Raw genomic sequence first — 21,600 nt, 5'->3', positions numbered from 1 at the left:
ACGATGGGTAATAATATATTATATTCCAAAAGGCGATTTGCAAAAGTGCAAAACAAGCAGGCACACAGAGCTTTTCTATTTGCAAAAATGCTCCTGCTCCCCTGCATGGCTGATTCACTAACTTTCCAGTATCGAAAATTGCCCCTGAAAGATCCATCCTACTAAACGTAAAAATTTTACTCCTGAAATTCTACCAGTTTGGCAACATTTATGACAGTGAGGGAGCATCTGCAGTGTTTTTATTTACTAAGACAAAACATATACACTTTCCAAAATAAACTGCATAAAAGGCACCCTCCTGAAACCCCAGGCCCAGTTTCCACCCCCTCCAGGGACATTTACAATGCAAGTCCTCTGCGGCCTCAGGCTTAACAGGAAACTCAACCTAAATGTCCATATCCTCCATTCATTTTTAAATAATGTTGTCCTGTAAAGTGATTTATGTGCATAGCTCCAAAACTGCTCAGCCCCTACAATTTGAAATACATTTTGCACCTCAGATGCTGCAGTCTCAGGGCCTGATTCAGAGCCGAACGCTCTGACCAGAGTGCTCGCTCTGAATCAGGGCCCTCCTCCATGAAAATGGAGCGTCCTCCTGGACGCTCGCATAGCTGTGGGTGACCACCCACAGCTTATGCGAGCGTCCATGATGATGGTCGCGATGGTCAAGACCATCGCGACCATCGGGCTTGCGAAGGAGACCCTGCAGTAGGGTCTCGCTAGCCGCAAGCCCAGGAGTGATTTTGGCTCTATCTGTCGCTATCCGGGTCTCACGCATGCGCACGACGGAGCTCCCTCGGTCGTGCGCATGCGCAGTGGGGCAACATCGACCCGCTTGCGAACGTCCTGTGCTCGCGAGCGGGTCTGAATGACCCCCTCAGTCAGCAAACCCATGCACATCCTATAAATACAGATGCATTTGCACATATGCAAATGGATTTGGGTCCATTAAGAAAGCTGAAATGCCTAATTTTCTGTTAAATGAGATGCATTAAAGTATTACCATCAGCAACCAATCAAATTTTAGCTATCATTTTATAGAATGTACTAGATAAATGATGGAATCTCATTGGTTTCTTTAGGGACCTTAACTGTCTTGTTCTAAATTTTGATATACGAGGGTGGTTCAATAAATAAGGCAACAAGACCTCTCACTGTGTAAATACAGTTACAATGCCAACACTGTTACAATGCTTTACATCCCATTACTATCATGTTGGCATGACAGCTTTGACATAACTCTGTTTGCCTTCTCGTTATCGACATTCTTATTGACGATAAGACATACCCATCCCCTTTTGTACCTACAAAATAAAAATAAATATTCAATTACACTATTGGTAGAAACACATTGTGATTTATGTGGCTATTTTATTCATTTTAGAAAAAACTGGAAAAGATCATGCATGGCCTCAAAATGATCACCTAGAGCAGGGGTGGGGAACCTTTTTTCTGCCAAGGGCCACTTTGAAATATATAACATTATTTGCGGGCCTTGTGCAGGCCACGTCCCCTCTGTGTGATGTCACACAGGGGCCTGGCCACAATCGCCGGTGATTACAGCAATTCCCAGAGCATCCTTAGGATGCTCCAGGGAGCTGTAAGGGTAGCGGTGTGACCGTCTGAAGCATCCTAAGGACGCTCCAGGTGGCACTGCTGCATAGATTCTGGCTGCTGGGTGCCATTCTAGGCACCCTGCTAGCCAGATGAGGCTAGCAGAAAAAGCTCAGAGGGCCAGACCAAATGATTCCACTGGCCTTATACGGCCCCCAGGCCTGAGGTTCCCCATCCCTGACTTAGAGCCACCAAAAGTCAGTCGTATTGTCATTATTTTGCCGGGAGGTAAAGCCTTTTGCTTGATAACCAGATTTGTCTATATATAAGGTAACAGGACAAATCATGATGTTTATCATTTTGCTGCAGCTGAAATCTTTCCACCTTAAGCTTTTGGCATGCAAGCGCTTTGAGTGCTTGCATACTTATTCCAACAACATCGAACCTGGCGCTCTTATGCTGTATTTGCAGGGGTGCAGTCAGTGCACATTTTCTCCCACATGAGCATTGATATGCTCAATAAATAAATGCTCCGTATTGCGTAGTTCCTAACCCCAAGCACACACTTTAGTACCACTGTTTTAGGAAACCAATCGGCACCATGCCCTGTGCACAGTGTTGGACTGGGGCATGAAGGGCCGATCAAGGAATGCAGTGGTAGTAGAGATGTGCGCAGAACCTAGTGCTTGGTTTTGGTTCTAATTCATCATCATGTTTTGGTTTTGGCAAAACCACCCTCTAGTGTTTTGGTTCGGTTTTGGATTCCTTAAAAATCTATAAAAAATAAAAAAAGCTAAAATCGTGTTATTTGGACCTGTTTACATGCAATCCAAAACTCGAGCTCGGTTTTAAATCCGAGTTCCGAACTGACAGCAAACCCAAGCCTGGACTCTGTTCCACTCAGAACCCCAAAGTGATTCAGAACTGGTACTCGATTCCACTTGGAACCCCTAAGTTCGGGTGTGTTCGTATTTCTGGAAAACCGAACCGCACATCTCTAAGTGGTAGTGGTCCAAGCTTAAGAGGTGTGGTTAGAGAGGACATGTAAAGAACAAGGCCATTTTAAGGGGACAGGGTGTGTTAAGAATACCCACTTTGATTGGCAGGAGAGTAAATCTTGATGTAGTTTCCATAGCAACAAACCAAGTACTTAAGTTCATCCATCATACTGCTCTACCATGTTACTGAGCCCTAGAGGAGGGTGCGGGGCTCTCAGGCAGTGGGGCCCTTTGGAGATTTCCCCTGTAGACCTGTGGGCCAGTCCAAATCTGTCTATGCATGATGTTTACCTTTCCTGGCTGTCAGCTATGGAGAAGTGATTATTACAGGGGCCAGCAAGGGTGAGAAACAGCTGAACACCCTGTTCTGTTCTGCTTGTGTTCAGCACCAATAATTTCCATTTAATTGTGTGCTAAACCTTTATTACGCTTCAGCTCAGTCATCATACAACACGAATCACACTAAGAAACTCCAACCTTAAACTTTTATTTCAATCATTATTTTTGACATAAAATTCAGGTAAGCAAGCAATAAATCAGCAAGTTTGCCCCAAAATAATACTTTTTATTTATTTTGTGCAATCACATTTGCTCAGTGAAAGTGGTTCTAAGTCAACTGTTATTTTGGATGGGTAATAATAATATTAAAATAATTAACATATATTTCACATTTAGCACAAAGTGTACACAAATGATGAAAGAGAAAAAAATAATTGAGTCAACAGGGTAACAGATATGTAACACCTTAACATTACAATAAATCTATTTTGACCTCAGAACCTCTTCAATTAATTACTGAAATCTATTTACACAGCCGTCAGAGGAAATCAATGACATAACTGCCAGGATTTTAGCATTGCTTTTCCATTTATCCTAACAACAAACCCCTAATGGGGACTATTTATCACAGCCTCTAATCTGTAAACATGGGATCTAGTAGTGTTAAGATGTTAAGCTCTTTGGTCAAGCTATACTTTTACTTTACTGCTGGAGACCTCCTGTTATATCCCTTCAGATTTTTTAAATGTACCAATCTTGGGTGTGCTTTTGGGATTGGTTGAACGGTATAACTTTTAATTGATGTGATATGGATTTTGATTGGTATTAATTCCTGCCTAAAGTCTTGAGATCTGTGGCAGTCAACTGATCTTTGGGAGTAAAGTCATATTTTGAATCAATTAAGCCACTTGTGCATCCAACAGCCTCTAGTGCAAGTAGCACAAAAATGAAATGAAAAGTAAATTAAAGCAACAATAAACCATTTGTATACTGTACCAGGAATAGTCCTGGTACAGTGCTGCTTGGTGGAATAGTGGTTAGCATTAAAGAGTTCCCAATATACTGGGGCTGGAAGGAGGGACAGTTTGTGTGTGCCCAAAAGGGGGCACGCTCTTACAGTAAACGGCATGGCTTCACAGTAAGGGGCTGTGGCCTCACATCATGCCCTGGTTTCCATCACTCTGGGGGCGTGCCCAGTGCTCCCAGCGATGCTTGGCTGCACCAATACTCTCCTCCCCCTCCGCACTATCTAGATGCCGTGCATACTTTTCATTTAGTCACCAGTGGAGATAGAGTGCTGCCCCAACCTTTTCCCCCCACGGGACACTACAGCCCATGGGAGGGATTGTGGAACAGTGCCTGAAAAATGACACTGTTACGCCCAAAGTGGGATGGTTGGTGGGTATGGCATTACCACCCCATAGCATGGAGGTCATGAGTTCAATTTCAGACCAGGGTCCTATCTGTGACTGATATAAATGACAAATGTTCTCTGTAGAATGCTGCATAAATTGGATATAAATATATATGATATTATTAATTTTAAGCACATATAGAGCCCCATTTAATAACGAGTGATATTCTTGTAATCACTCATTACTAATCTTAAATTGTACTCCAACCAATCAGCTCCTGTCATTTTTCAAACACATGACAGTTAAAAGCTGACTGGTTGGAGCACCATTTAAAAATTAGTGACAAGTGATAACAATAATATAACTCATTAAATATGCAAATTTATTATTACTATATTTGTTTCTATATTATAAAAATATGAAATTGGTTTCATATTTGGGTATTAATGTACTCCATTAATTCTTTATACACTGTATTAACACTTATCTGATTCTGGATAATCAATAAAATGCTGAACAAAGAGAAGCTGATGACGAGTCACATCTTTGTCTTATAACCCTTTAACACCAGAGTTAAAACCCAGGTTATTGCAGAGTTAGATGTAAAAGGGGCCAGGCTTGGATTCCCGGGTCGAGTGACCCAGCAAACCAACCCAGGTAACTTGCAGGGTTTAACACGGGAATGACCAGTGAAACTCTGCAGTGTAAACGGGTAACCCGGGTCTTCCGACCCGGGACCCGTTAACAGCATGGGGACTTCCTGGTTTCTCAGCGCTTGGAGATGAGGTCATCTCCAAGCGCCGGGAAAAGTGTTCCACTGCACCCATGTGCAGTGTGAATGGCGCCAATCCGGGAATAACCCAGATCGGCGTCATAGTGGAAAGGGGTATGTCCAGGTTCTGACCCATTTACTGTGTTCCAAATATCGGGTCAAACCCGAGTCAGGAAAAGCAGTATTAGATAATCATCAGTTGCCTCTTTATGAGCACAGAGTACTGAGCTAATAGTGTGGCGTTATGCAGGGCCAGACTACATCTTAAGACCAGCATGATGACAAGCCACCCAGCTGACAACATGGTCGCCATGGATCATATGTATTAAAATTGTATGTGCATTTTCCTCAAAAAGATGAAATTTTTCTTCTTTTACGTATAATATGGGAGATGTTCTAAGCCTTGGAGAGAGATAAAGTGGAGATAGATAAAGTACCAACCAATCAGCTCCTAACTGTAATTTTTCAAACATAGCCTGTAAAATGACAGTTAGGAGCTGATTGATTGGTACTTTTTTTCACTCTTCACGTTATCTCTCTCCAAGGCTTAGTACATAGACCCCTTAGAGAGACATTATGGCTGATAGTGTAGGCCTAGCCACACAGCACTGGTCATAGGCCCATATGGCCCTTGATGCAGCCATGGAGTTACATCATGCGGGATTGTTGAAGATAAAGACAGAAAAGTAATGGGGATCAAATTGGAAATCCCTCTGCCTGATCAACTTAAATCTAGGGGGTAAACTTACAAAATCTCCTATAGGTTCTGCCTATAGCAACCAATCAGATTTCAACTATAATTTGCTAGAATATACTAGGTACATGATAGCTAAAATCTGATTGGTTGCCAGGAGTAACACCTTCAGTTTTCCTTTTAGAAGTTTTAGTAAATCTACTCTTGTATATTAAATCTTAATGATTGACCTAGCTTTTAACTTATCTGTTGTATAGGTGTATGTCGTACATGTTGTGCAAATATCCTTCAAGGACCAAACCTGTGAATAAATGCACTAGATTATAATGGTGTTTTATGAGCAGTAATACAAAAGTTTATGTGAACATATGGGACTAACAAATAAATCATCCAATGGCCAATTTTGTAGCTCTGGAACCATCAAATGCTCTAAAAATTGGCCATAGTTTCTTAGCATTATAAGCAAAGTAATATGGAATAAGCTACTGGTCATTTATGATTTTGTAAATTGCCATTTTCCTTATTATACAATTTACTTACTTAAAAGGTTTTTCCCCTGTGTGCGTCCGGATGTGGTTGTTTAATGTGGTTGCGCCAGCAAAAGCTCTACCACAATAGCCACACTTGAAGGGTCTGTCGCTGGAGTGGGTGACTACATGGTTTCTTAGTTCTGATGGTTGGGAGAAGGACTGAGAGCAATGTCCACACTGGTAAGGTCTAAAAGAGATAGATTACACAATTGAGCTGTTTCTACATGAACTCGCATATAATGTAGAACAAAAAAGTTGATTTTAATATAACTTGCAAAATGCAATTGTATTTATTTGTATCTGTTTGATAGAAACATTTTGCATTCATATTAATATGTTATTAAGACAAAGATATAGAATTCTGTGGTACCTGGCATCCATTTTATTCTAATGGAACATATAATTCTACTAACTTGCACTGCACATGTTATGTTTAAGCATTTTTACAAAGGAAACCCCAAACTACCATTGTCAGTAGTGTCACTTGTCTAGGTTTTCCAATAAAAACATACTTCACTATTGTTGGAATAAGAGAAATCAGAGTACATGTGTAAAAACTCCTAAGCCACAGAATCCAGGATATTTTTCTCTCATTAGTGTAACAAATATCAGGATCTTTAGTATATATCTATTTCTAGCTACTAGCCTCTTGTAAAATATATTAAAGTTGGGTAGTTGACAAAATGGCCATAAATTACTTTAAAAAACAAAGCACTGAAATGTAGCATATTTCCACTAATATACAGAGCCCTACATATCTCAAGATGCATCATCATCATTATATCACCCTGTCGCAGACCTCATAGCAGACATATATGCCTATTTAAGCAGATTTGTCTAAACGCCCCTCTGCTGCGCTCAACTTGCCATAGACCACCTCTTCCTTTTCCTGTCACACCTCTCCAGTCATGGGGAAATGTACTAAGCCTTAGAGAGTGATAAAGTGGAGAGTGATAAAGTATGAAGCAATCAGCTCCTGTCATTTTTCAAACACAGGGCCCTATTCAATTAGTTTCGCACCCGCGATACTTGTTTGCATGCCGCACTTTTTGCCGACTTTGCGTGTTTTAGCCGCGGAAACATCATGCGTGCCCCCGCTATTCGCCATATTCAATTCCAAAAGACGCAAAAACGCGTCCCGGCAAAACTCAAACAGGCGAGAAGTGCTGTCAGAAATGGGGAAGTCAGCCTGATACCCCCCAAAAGATGCACTAACATTGAGGATCAGTATAGATGTCCCTGATTAGCCCCCCTGGAGCTATTTGGGGTTACTTAAGTGCTTCTATATAGCGTCTTTGTACAAGTGGTGAAGAATAGCATTAAGCAGTTTTATTAGGAGAAAATAAGTAGTCCTGTCACATTTGGGGTACTTGAAAATGGGTGAAAACATGGTTTAAAATTGGTAAAGTGAAGTTTTAAGTGCCGCCTGCGCACATGCAGACCAGTCACCCAAGATACACTATGTCCACTGGCGTGGTACTCCCTCTGCACCAGCCACATTGGTTTTTGGCTTGAATGGTCCTATAAAAGTTGGCCTTTAGGCAACCAAAGCACATTAGTAAGATAAAAAAAAAAAAAAATTACGCATCATTACCTATATCTAATATTGCAAATGATGCGCAATTGTTTGTTGTTGTTTTTGCATTACATTTCAACAAAAAGGCCAGAAAACAATGACATAATAACCCATCTTATTTATTTGTTTGCAATCAATTGTGTAGCAACGTAAGGGACTATTAACATTTATGATCTGCAGTTATCTAGTTTAAGACAACCCAAGAGAGAACACGGTGACTGCAAATAAAATCCCGGATTGTTGTTGTGTCTTAAGCCGTAGCTGTTATTCTGCTTGATTAATGAGATAAAGTATAACAATTATACTCATGAGACCTATGAAACCAAGCTTTGTCCCATATTGACATTTTCTTAGAAGACACATCATGAAGAAAGTGAAAAAAGAGCCAAACCCAAAAGTTAGAACACAAATATAAATATATAACAATGTAATGTGGCAGTAATTATGCAATTGGACAGCAGCATGTACTACCGTTACATTTTGGAAAAGTAGGGAACAAGTATACAAAAAAAAACAATTAAAAGGAAATATATCCTACTTGTAAGTAGAATAATTTTTGTTTCCCATAAAATAAAACCGTGCATGAGCTCAATTTATTCTACAACTGCCAGATCTAATGTGCTTTTTTCTTGTTTTATATACCAATAGATCAGGTTACCTTACAGAATACCTATTAATAGTACTGCATCATACTGTTGTTACAATGGCATCTGCTACCATCCTTGGAGATATTTGGATGCCTTGTAAGATTTCAGTAGTAATTAATTTACAACAATGAAGTGAAAATGCAACATGAGTGAAAAAGTGTAAAATTTGTCTGTATGTCATTATTCTTCATTGATCCGTGGGGGCAGGGGGAAGGAGAGTTACTTGCCGATCCTCCACTAAATCAGAAAAACTGTTTAAGATATGAAGGAAGTCCACAGTGCACTATGGTTTCTAGCAATGCCCAGGTATCAGCAGTTACACAAAGTGTTATGTAGACAGATGAAGCACCTCTATTTTGCAGTAATGGCATGATCCTGGGAACAAACTGTTCTATACTATTATCCATCAATATCTTCGCTCTTCGCTTTTATATTTGATTGTGTTACTAGAACTTGATAAAGTTCCCAGAACACACAGAATGATTTTAGTGTAACATATAATACATTTTGACTTGTGTTGTTTTGATTTTCATATACCTTGGTCATTTATTTTAATGGATCATAATAAAAATGAATTTTTAATTACTACACTAAATTACATAAGAGTGCCCCACAAAAAGAGCCTACTTTCTCCTCTTTTTCTTGTCTCTGATACACATGATCCTGGGAATGCCAGAGCGTTGTGTTCCAGACTGTGGGGCACGCTCATCTGTAATAATAGTGCTCCATCAGTATACTGTATGTAGAGTTAGTAAAGTATGCCTATATATACAATAGGATGGCCTTAGGTGAAAATACTGCACTTAATCCTGAGGAAGTTTGTAAGATGGAATTAAAAAACTTAAGATAAATAATTAGAATACCATTAACTCATAAGTGTGTGTGTGCGAGTGTGAGCACACACACTTGCACAGCTATTTCTGTAAAGTCTGTCCTGTGGCTTCCAGGATAATGAAACCTAGAACAGTGATGGAGACGTCTAGTCATTAAGTGCCACCAACAAATTAAGTTTCAATCACATTCTTTTTTCCAAATATTTACTAGGACTTTTTTTTTTTAAATAATGTTCCAGCATATTTCAATCATTTAGTTATTTACTCTTCAGTCACTTTATTTGTTCAGCCGTTAAAATACTTATTCTGTATTTAAGCCTTTTATTAATTGTACGGTCTTGAAGATTCCCCAGGGCTCATGGAAATTGAAACTGCTATGGGTCACCTAGTTGATTAAATGTCTTTAGCTACCGGCCAAAACTTGAGTCATTTCTCAATTAAGGGTCTGTAATGTGTATCTTCTGGTCTTAAACCTATTAAGGTAATGTTCTCATTTTAATAAATAGAACATGTTGCTAATATTGAGCAGATTCCCGGCTTATGGTCCCTGTTAATAATTGCATTTAGGTGCCCACAATGGAAAATAACTTAGTTGCACACAGAGATAAAAAGGTGGTGCTGGCAACGGCACAAGGGTTTGGCGCCAAGAATGAGCTTTGCATCTGGTGAAACTACGGTGTTCACTACAAGACTTCTTAAAACTATACTTTGGTTAAAAAAAATATGTAACTATACTATGTGTTACTTAAATACTGTTAAATTATTATTATTATTATTATTATTATTATTATTATTATTATTATTATTATTATTTATCCACTTAATTGGATATCTTTTCCAAAAAATTTCCAAAAATTGTTGATTTTCTTAAATTATCAAATGATGTATATAAGAGCTATTTAAACTCGATTCAGTATAATTTTAACAAATGCAGATTTGTTAATAAAATCATATTGAATAAGGGTTAACTAGCTCTTATGTACTTAATTTGATCATTTAAAAAATCTGCAATTTCGGGGACATTTTTGTAAACAATAGTTTTACAAGGTTAAAAGAAAACTTTACGGATATGTATATATATATATATATATATATATATATATATATTATATACACACCATCACCGGAGCCTATGCCAGCAAGATGCTGGAAGCCCAGCCTAGCATGGTCACAACTTCTCCCATTTCCCCCTGTTCCCATCTTCTCCCATCCCCCACTATTTCTGTTATCTCCCATCTCCCCCTATTCCTGTTTTCTCCTAACTTCTACTATTCACATCTTCTCCCATCGCCTGCACGGTAGTGGTGTGGTCAAGTGGGGTCTGTTGAAAAAAAAACCCAGAAAAGTGACTTCTGTGAACCACCCAGCACAATGGATCATGCGGGCAGTATTGCTGTTTGTGGTGCCATGACACCCTTCTATCCAAGTCCCTGTGTTTTATTTTCATTGTGCAGCAAGGCACAGCTGAAGGGAAGAGGAGCAGTTAGGCTAACAAATAAGAAGGTAAGTTAAAGGGAGAAATGGAGGGGGAGGGATTGGCTCTGGAATGACACAGGCTGGAGGGGACAGGGGGTATGAGGCTGGAAGTGGCAGAGGGGACATGAGGCTGGAGGTGACAGAAGGGACATGAGGCTGGAGGTGACACAGGGGGCATGAGGGCACCAAAAAGACTTTCACACTGGGCTCCACTTGGTGGAATTCACACTTGGCACTTGTGACTGGCTGAGCTGCAATTCTTGTTTTTGATTGGTCCAGGTGGCAAAGCAGAAGCCACCAATATGTTGGCAGCTGTGTGCGGGTGGCTGCAATTATGGTGTAGGTCAAGCACCTGTGCCTGTATAGGGTATCCATTGATCTGTAACCGCTAATCTTTATGAAAGACCCTCCATCTCTGCAGTGGTCATGGGAGCCTAGAGCGAATCCTTCTTCCTGCCTATCCTTTGTATAGCTCCTCACCTCCTCCAACCCATCTTACCTGGCAGGTGCAGACTGTCTATATTCTGTAAAGCTCCTCCCCTCCTCCTCTAACCTCTTCTATCTTAGAGGTGTGGTCTTTCAATCTTCTAAATAGTTCCTCCCCTCCAACCTAACAGCTGCAGAGTATCTTCTGTGCAGCTTCTCTCCTTACTACTCCTAACTGGATGGTGCTGCAGTCTCCACACCACCACTGAGCAGAGATAATGGGGGTCCCTGAAACTGGCTGCTGGGTCCTAGGTCCCCTATTTATCATCATCATAATCATCCTCTGCATCTCTTGTGTTTTGATGCTGCCTGTCCCTTATCTGACCCCACTTTCTTTCAGTCCATCACAGACACTCAGGACTATGAGGTAAAGCCTGTGTATTATTGTGTGTCCTGCCTGTCCCTGCTCAGATCCCCCTCTCTGCTAGGTCAACACAGACACCTGTGACTCTGAGGTATAACCTGGGTGTTTGAATCACAGTGCAGAAATGTATTTTCTGAATGCAGCTTTGGGTTTATGTGTCCTGTATAACTTATAGGTTTTAAATAGTTTAGTTAATTATTACGGGTTATTTTATCATTTCACATAAGGGCAACAATGTGGTTGTATTTACAAAATAATACAGTTATACTAGAGAGCAAGCCCTTGGTAATAAAATAAGAGAAGTGGAAGTGTGTGGACCCCCGTGTTTTGGTTTTGGCAAAACCACCCTCAAATGTTATGGTTTTTATTTTGGTTTTGGCTAAACTACTCTCAAGTGTTTTAGATACCTTTAAAATTGATAAAACAGATACAATCATGTAATTTGGACCCGTTTACATGCAATCCAAAGCCTAAGATTAGTTTTTTAAATCCAAGTTCAGAATTTACAGCAGACTTAAGCTGGGACTCGGAACCTCAAAAGTGATCCGAGCCAGGACTCTGTTCTACTCGGAACCAAAAAGTGATTCGAGCCAGGACTCGATTCGACTCGGAGCTCCACAATACAAATGTATTCGGTTTTCAGCAAAACCACACCGCACACCTCTAAATAAAACATCATTGTCCTGTCTGACACCAGATGACACTACACTACTTTAACACTCAAAGAACCCACTATGTAATATTTAATCTAAGTTGCCTTAGTAAGCAGCTAAAGAAAGTTAATTATTTAAGCCAGAGTTCTTCATTACATTTGCTTAAAAAAAAACACTGGAACTCTTATTATATTACAGTTTAAAATGTTTAAAAAACATACTAATTAAGTGCTGATGTATACACATATGTTAGAAAACTTTTCTAAAGGTTAAGAATAATGAATGATCGAATAAGTGAAATGGCTGTTAACTTAATTTGTACTGCACATTGCCATGTAATGTCTCTCAACTCTCATTACACAAGTCCTGTGGATACTTTACAAAGGAAACCAAGCGTATAATAAGAGGCATTATAAATTAACCTGTTTGACCTTGCTGTCAAGTATGAACACAGCTTTAATCATTCCAAGTTTACAGGCTGCTCAACAGATTTCACCTGAAACTTTAATGTTCCAACATGTCCTCTGAAAAAGTGTACTCCACTACAGAAAGTAAAGTGAGTCTATAGATTAATACAGAAAGTAAAGTGAGTATACAGATGGTAATCTATGATGGCTAGAAACCTTATGTGTGGGGTTATATTTATTTCACAGACACTATGATTGTAGGTGGCAGAGGTGTGCAATGGAAGTTAGTCCACACGGCAGGTCAGCTTCAGCTTTACCAGAAGAAGGATTTTTAACCCAGGTAGAAACAGGAACATTGTGCCTCTCATCGAGTACATACAGCGGTTGATTACCGTGGTATGTACCTAGAATATTGCAAAGGACAGCTTTTACGAGGCGAAGGGAGAGATCCCGCACCGATATTCGGCACTCTCTATTCACTTGTCTTAATGATAGCATAATATCTGGTGGGTGACTGTCTAGGAGTAATTTAAAAAATGCTTATATAATCATCTATTATCTATTTTCTAATTCCAATTCCTATCTGAAATCAGGAAGTGCTACCGATACCCCCTATCTATACCATATTTTAGAAAAAAGGAGAGAAAACAACAGTAGGGGTTTCTTTACTCAGTGCCTTATACTCCTACTATCATATGGTATATTGTCTTATTGTTATCCAATTAAAACATGATAGTGAGTATGTATTTAATTTAAAACATAACTTTTATTTAATACCCTAAAATATAAAGCAGAAAATTTATAAAATATAGTAGGATATCAGTTAGAAGCAGTGTAAATAAAGATTATAAAAATCAATTGTCCACCTGTACGGTGTTCCTATTTTATTCTCCAATAATTTTGTGTGTGACTAGTTTGTTGTAGTTTCATTTTCTATCTGTTATATCCACAGAATTTCATAGCAATCATAATATTTGTTGCTAATGTGCCTTTGGTTTTCTCAGTGTTGTTCCTAATTTGTAACTTCACAGTATCTAAGTAGCGGTTATTTGGAAACAGTGTAACTTTTGTTCCCTATTGGGCTAGTTAGTAGCCTAAAGGGCTAGGAAATGTTCTCCTCTACTATGTGCAATTGTATCTATAGTATGGTATAATGTGACTTGTTAAGTCTATCATTCCCCTTTTACCGCATGGTCTCTCTTTTATTCATTGAACTGGGTGCGCACATAGCCACTATTTCGTAGGCTGTAGTCTAGTCAGTATGCTTCCTTGCGTCTTAGTTTATGTAAATAGTATCAAGGCACAGAAACAGACAACCCCTCAGATCATGTTGTCAGTGCAGTTTCTCAATTGTATTTATATACTGTGTAATCTGACTTGTTCAGCTGGATATGTATCACACATGCTGGCTTATCATATATAGAGACACTTATTCCACTTATTATTTATATAGCCAGTCTCTGGGTTTATCTTGGTTTATATATGTGTATTTAGGAAATTTGACCTATCAGGTCTACACACTTCACAGCCTATAATTTTTCACAAGTGGTGATACTTCAAACAAAACAGAGATACATGATATTCACTGAAGTGTATATGCGCACAGCCCCTATGTTGTGTATGTAGGTTGTAGTCTAACCAATACACTTCCCTGCATCTTAGTTTTAGCTTTTCCAATAAGAGCTGTCCTTTGCGATGCCTCCTGAGAGAGGGGCTTCCGGGTTTAGCACCCAGAACTCCCTCTGGCGTCCTTCTGTGCATGTGCAGAAAAACACGGGGCACGGGGATGCTGGGAGGGATCCGATTGGATCCCTCTCAGGGGAGGTGTCCCAAAAAGAATCCCATAGGCTTCTATTGAGTAACACCACTTGAAGATGGCGTTACCCACCGGGATGAAGCACGGGAATGCATCGCATTCTCGTGCTTTGTACATATGGAAAATGCCGTAAAGCAGTTTACCACATTTTTCCCTATAGTACATCCCACCCTTAGACGCTATCTATCAGCTCTCTAATGAAATTGTGTTTTATGACAATGTCTTTGGATTTATCACGATGCTTGGTATTGGAAGATAAGTTTATCGCACTTTTCTGTTGTCACATGCTATGTTGATGGTCTCATCTTATTTATGTTAAGAAATATCTAGCTCACACATAGGGGTATGTTTACTAAAGTGCAGGATTTTAGAAGTGGAGATGTTGCCCATAACAGCCAATCAGATTCTACTTAACATCTATCTAGCACCTTCTAGAAGATTATATCTAGAATCTGATTGGTAGCTATGGGAAACATCTTCACTTGTAAAAATCTGCACTTTAATAAATATACCCCATAGTCTCTTTCAGCGATAATGTTTTGGCTGTTTCTGTCAGAGTCATATATTCCGCTTCAGTAGTAGATTAGGCAACTGTTGGCTATTTTCAATTTGCCCAGCTGACAGCTGCGCCCATCATAACAAATAGGTGTCTGGTGTAGGATCGCCTGTTGTATACAGTTTATGGTCAGATTATATGTGGCAGCAGCAGGATCTGTAATATATGCTGCGGTGGTTAGATAGTGGAATCTGGGGTCTATGCAGGCTCTCCCACACTGGAAGATATCAGGGGCATGTCCATTAGCTTGGATGGATGGTCGAGAAAGATGCATGGTGTAGCAACGCATACGCAAAAAGCGCAGGTCAATCGTTGCGCCTCCAGCAAGAGCTGCTCCAGATCTTAGTGGTCGGCGGCCAAGGTAGGAAGAGGCAACGCCGAGTGCTCCTCTATCAAAGTTTACAAATGTGAATTTGTATGTGCAATAGAAATATTGCACTTAACAAGAATCTTGCTTGCTTCAAATTTTTTTAGCAAAATCTCCTCCTCCACTAAATTAGTCGGTTTGTATAGTTTATAGCTTTCTATATGGTTTAATAGAGAATTTAACCTTCTATTGTTACATATAAAGTAAAATTAGAGTAAAACTGCTTTTATGTTCATGAGAAATGTCAAGTATTTTATATATAGTCAAAGCAGACCATGCAAATGCCATGGGTGCCTATCATCATAAGGGTCTCTGGAAAGAGAAAAACAAGTGTTTCTAAGGGCTGGGACAGTCTGGCCCATAATGATGGACATCTACTCATAACTTAAATACTCAGTTTCTTCTGTTTATACACTCATTATACCTGCACATTGCAAATAATGTAATATCTGAGTTCTTGTCACACCAGTGGCTGAACTAGTGAGTGGTGGGCCCAGGTGCAAAAATATACTTTGTCCCACACTAAAATAAAATAGGAGGCGGTTAGTATCTTGTTGCAGTGAGTGCATGTGGCACTACATTCCCAATATACCTAAATAACATCCCAGTGCCTCCCTGTACATGAACTTACCATGATGGAGGTCTCACAGCCCCTCTGTCCTACAGAACTCTAGGCAGAATAGAATGAGGGTAGCAGGGTAGAGTGGAAAGAGGGGGTGGGCCTGGTCCTCTGGATGAGAGGGAAAGAATAGAGGGCATCAGGGTAGAGGGGAAGGAGGAAGCTGGCCTGGTCCTGCAGAAGGCAGGGGGTACTTAGGGCAGTACAGCTGCAGCACATGGGTAACTGGTTCTGGAGGAGTAGGGATGACCATCCACACTGCTGGTGTGAACAATGATAGGGCTATATCAATTGATATTTTAATTATAAGAACATAATAAATTAATATATCAATGATTGATAACCTAGTGGATTAAGTAATATTTCAGCATAAAATTCTAATTGGAGATCTATATAAAAAACACTAATGCTCAATATTAATGGATCTATATGAAAATAACTAAACATATTTTATTGTAAATCTATTAGACACATATTTTCCCGAATGGGTTAATTTAAAAGAGGAGAATTCCAAGCATCCATGTATAAATCCCCTGATTGGTTGGAGGAGGTTTAAAAGTCCCGGTTTTCCTGGCAATCTGTTTGCCTTGAAAAAGCAGTTAAGCGAAACGTACGTCGGCATATGTGCCCTCTGTACTCCAGCATGGTTAAACAAAAGATATAAATATGAAATGTGATATGTGGAATGTGCAATGTGAATGTATATGGTAACTGAGGATCTCCCCGTATATTCTATAGCGGGTACAATACAATTTAGTTGATCCGGCTGTCATACTAATTTCTGTGAAGGATGTATTGCATATAGCGGTGGTCACACTATTGTCCGTCTGCGTGTTTAGTATCATAGAGTGAACAAATATCAACTAGAACATCGGGTTAATGGAAGTCAGTTTATCCGGCAGCGTATTGAAGTACAGCAGTGATTATTAACCTTGCCCGTCCGCAAAACAAGCAGACAAATTAACGGGTATTACATCAGTTAAACTGACTCGGTTATCATACCGCTCAATAGGTAGGACGCAATACACTAGCAAGGGTTAACAACTTTGTCCATTCACACATCAATAAATAAACCAGCAGGTACAATACTGGTTAATTGGCACGACTATTATTATTATTTTTAAGAATGCACTGCAGCATAGCAGTGGTTAATATATATTTTTGCCTGTCTGCATATTAGCAGGAATGCACTGCAGCATAGCAGTGGTTAACATTTTTTGCCCATCTAAATATTAGCAGATTACAATACAATTAAAGACCATAAGAATTGAGTGTGGTAAGGTCTCTACAGACTTGACAACAGATTTACTAGCAAGTAAGCTGATTTAAGCATTATAGTAATAATAGCAGATTATATACTGCAAGTGTAGCAGTGGTCAAGGTCTGTATAAAAGCCTCAATTTTTCTGCATACATATCTAGGATGGTATTAAATGCGGCAATTATTATATAAACAACAGTGGATGGAATATAGCCCGCAATATTATCTTAATTAACTTCTAGTAACACATATGATATATATAGAAAGGTGTTACCTCACTTATCCTTCTATGATAAGATTATCCTCATATGTATTCTGGGTGTGTTGGAATGACAACCTCATGGGCAGGACCCTCTTCCTTCCAACTCTGGTCTTAGCAATATTTGTGTCACCAGTGCCCATAAAACACTCCAATAATTGTTGAAGAATTATGGTAATAGATAATGGGCGGGATGCACCAATGTGATTTTTGCAGTCAAACCTTTGAAAATGACATATTTGGAGATTTGGCCACTTACAGTATATACACCAAGCTCCAGAATGCTTTACATTCTGGGGCTTGGATGTGGTGGGCGTCGCCATCCCAGCACCCCCCTGTGGAGCGTGCATCACCTGAAGGCATGCGTAGAAGGACATCTGGGTCATGAAGCCGGAAGTCCTTCTGTCACAAGGGATAGCTCTAACGGGGAGGGTTGTCTTTTGTGATTTTATTCATACATACTGGCGTTATTTACACTGGCATGCACGTGGTGATTGGTGGGATGCATCACTGGCAAAATGTGATGCATCATGTATCCCACCCAATAAGAGATTCTAGGGGACATTTATGATAGTGGTGTAAGAGAAGACTGGGGTAAAAACTGGTGGTATTTGCCTTTCAATGGCTGTGACTACCCGAGGGATGCCGTCTTCTGAGGTATGACATTTCCTTTGTTATTGTGTTTGCAGAGGGTCTACTTTGCTGTTCTTCCTGGTTCACATTTAATAAAATTAAACTTGGAACAAAATTATATTTAAAACTGCCATTTATAAATTTAGCACATGTACAGATGTGTATTGCTACATCTTTGCCGATCGCGTTACAAACATGCCATGCGATTACCCGCAGCAGCATACGCTATGGTATGCTATGGCGCGCATTGTGATCACACCATGCATTCCTATGGAGTCGCGGGTGGAAACACAGCGTGCGTATCCATTCGCGGCAAAGATGTAGCAGGACACATCTGTAGATGCAGGTTTTAAATATTCGTCCCTGGAAATTTTTGCGGTAGGAAATGTCCTTTTTTCAATACTGAGCAACTTCTTTTTCTGGAAGTTATATTCAATTTTCTTTATTTCATAACTTAAAATTTTGTGAGACTGAGTATTTGCAAAATAAATAAATAAAGTAACTCAGCAAACATGATATGATGGGGATTGTAGTGTTACAGGGTTTGCTAAGATACTTTGCTCTACCAGATGCTTTCATCTACTAGTTCAGCAGCCAACACATCATTCCATCATTCCAACTGTTTAAAAATGTTGGCAACCGTGGTATTTAGGAAAGTAGATCACACTTCCCATCAGTATTGATTGTGATTCTCCATAAAAAATGCTGTCTCTGTACAGATACTGAATAAGCAGCCATAAGTCAATTTAAGTTATAGGATTTTACATCCAGCCAAGGAAGATGATTTTTGCATATTCTGCAGTTTAACTCTGAGGTCCCACAGTTTTCTTTCTTTAATCTTTATTAAAAAAAAAAAAAAAATACTTCTCATATATTTTCTCCCATATTATGTTACTCTGTGGGGAATCATGTTCCCTCACATCTGAGTAATGCATTCAGCACACACAATTAGCTTCTAACAGTAGTTGTTTTAATGTACGCATAAATCTCTTATTGAAATACTGTCAAATAAGCCTTTTTTGGGGGGTTTTGTGCAGTGGAGAAACATTTGTCATTGGAAGACACATGAGGTGTTATGTTCATTCAGCATAATTATATAAACACTATACTGTTTATCTATGGCCAGCCATAAATGCAGCGTCACCAAACTGGTGACTTGCAGTTTATTATTAAACGAATACATGATCCCAGACTTTGGGGTATATTTATTAAAGTGAGAGTTTTTAGAAATGGATATGATGCCCATAGCAACCAATCAGATTCTAGCTATTATCTTCTAGACGGTGCTAGCTAAATGTTAAGTAGAATCTGATTGGTTGGTATGGGCAACATCTCCACTTCTAAAAACTCTCACCTTAGTAAATATACCCCTTTCTTTCTAAAATACCTACCTTGTTGTAATAGCAACAGTCACATGTTGGAAGAAAGGGCAGAGAAGAGCATTTATGAAAAAAAAAACACAATACATTTATATTTATAAATAACCCCCAGATTGCTTATAATCTTAATATTATAATTCCATATTCTGATTCAACCTCTCCTTTCCTTCAACTCCTTAACTTGCTCCTTTTTCTCTACAGAATCCACTTTAAGCTCCTCACACTCACTTTCAAAGTAATCAATTGCTCCTCCCTCTACCACGGGATGTAGTTAGGATCTCGGCGAGAAGCGTTCCGACAGCCACAATACTGGCAGCAGAATCCCAAAGGTCATTGAGTATTAGGGTTAGGGTTAGACACTATGGGGTGGGTTAGGGTTAGGCTGTGGTAGGGGATGGTTAGGGTTAGGCTGCAGAAGGGGATGATTAGGGTTAGGCTGCCGAAGGAGATGGTTAGGGTTAGGCTGCTGGAGGCATGGGTTAGGGTTAGGATGAGAGTTAAGGTTAGGGTTAGAATACTCACCAAAATCCATCAGAATTTGGACCGTTGGGATTCCCCTGCCAGTATTGTGACTGTCAGGATGGTTACTACCGGGATATTGTATCCAACCCTTCTGATACATCTCCGACCTAATTTCAGATCACACTACCCCATGCTGTCTCCGTTCTTCCTCTGACTCCCCACTTCTTACCTCCACTTGCTCTGCTCCCAAATCCAGGACTTTCTCCCTTCTGTCTCTCTACTCTGGAACTCACACCCCCTCCATATCAGATTATCTAGCAGACTGCATTCTTTTAAACATACCCCAAAAACTCACCTGATCATTCAAGTTGCCAGCTCTCCTCATATTTTTATCTCATGCCCTCTGTCCTCAACCTTCATCCCTTCCCTGTCCACCTCCCACATACTGTAAGCTCTCTTCGGCAGGGTCCTCCACACTCTTGGTTCTCTCCCTGCATTATCCTTGTCACCAGTATGTTGCCATTTACAGTCAGTGACTTTATGTCCACCTTTCCCAGTTGTCACTCTCTTAGGGGTATATTTACTAAAAGTCAGTTTTAACCGAATTTGATAGATTTAAAATCGATCAAAATCGATCAACATCAATGTTGTGTTTTTTGGGCTAAATTTCACATTTACAAATACTTTAAAAAAATTGTCAGTTAGTAAATGTGTGATTTTGCTCCAGAAACACAACATCGATGCTGATCGAGTTTGAACAATTTTTATCGATTTTAAATCTATCAAAATCGATTAAAATTGACCTTTAGTAATATAGTCATTCATTTTTATTCCCTTGTACTGTCTGTTTTTATATTGTACTGATTGTGTGTATTTTTGTAATTTTCCCTGTACAGTGCTAAAAGATAATAATAAGAAGAATACTGGCCCTGATTCAGACCCGCTCGCTGCCGCAGGCAGCTTGCAGGGTCTGTGGGCATTTTTTTCTTTGTCTCCAGGCCGCTTGCAAAGCTGTGCGTGTCCACCCACAGCTTGTGCGAGCGGGCTGGAGACCGTTGCGATTATCGCAACCATCGGGCTTGCGACCCTGGGGTGGGGTCTCGGCTGCCGCAAGCCCGAGTGGACTCCCTGCTCTAATAGAGCAGGGTCCACTACTGACATCAGTAGAGATGTCAGTAGGTCCTCCCACAAACGCCAGGCGTTCCTAAGGGAACGCCTGCGTTTGTGTAGTCACCCCCCTACCCACCTACAAAACGGGGCGAGCTGTCACTCACCATCGAGAGCCACCCCATCTTGTAGCGAGCCCTGTAGCGACTGAACTTCAGTCGCTCAGCGGGGCTCGTGCACGCCGGACGCGGAGCATTTGCAGTGGCCAAATATTGAGCCGCTTGCGAGCGCTGTGCTCTGAATCAGGCCCATAGTACATTAACATTTTGAGCTGCTAAGCCAGGGCTGCGTTTGCAAGAGTGCTTATATTTTAAGTGCTTAATTTAAAATGTAACTAGAATTTTTAAATTGAAGTCGGAGTTATTCAGGAGTTATTACTAACTATACTTCTACCTGGGAAAGACTGTGATGTGATTTTTCATTTCTTATCATCCACAGGTAATCTAACTACTGCTCCC

The 21,600-nt window shown here is 39.9% G+C and overlaps 1 protein-coding gene across 1 annotated transcript in view; it reads right to left on the bottom strand.

The window, feature by feature from the left end:
- The window catches only part of PRDM6 (PR/SET domain 6), a 152,068-nt gene that overhangs the window by 7,062 nt on the left and 123,406 nt on the right, over nt 1-21,600 (bottom strand). Inside the window, exon 7 of the mRNA XM_088475159.1 lies at nt 6,193-6,369. Within this exon, the coding sequence (XP_088331285.1) occupies nt 6,193-6,369 (177 nt within the window). The remainder of the gene's footprint in view (nt 1-6,192; nt 6,370-21,600) is intronic.

The sequence above is a fragment of the Taudactylus pleione genome, unplaced genomic scaffold, assembly GCF_031769625.1.
Source record: "Taudactylus pleione unplaced genomic scaffold, aTauple2 ptg000162l, whole genome shotgun sequence".
In the NCBI taxonomy this organism is placed as follows: domain Eukaryota; kingdom Metazoa; phylum Chordata; class Amphibia; order Anura; family Myobatrachidae; genus Taudactylus; species Taudactylus pleione.
The sequence above is the reverse complement of the archived record's forward strand: the minus strand, read 5'-3'. Positions and strand labels throughout refer to the sequence as shown.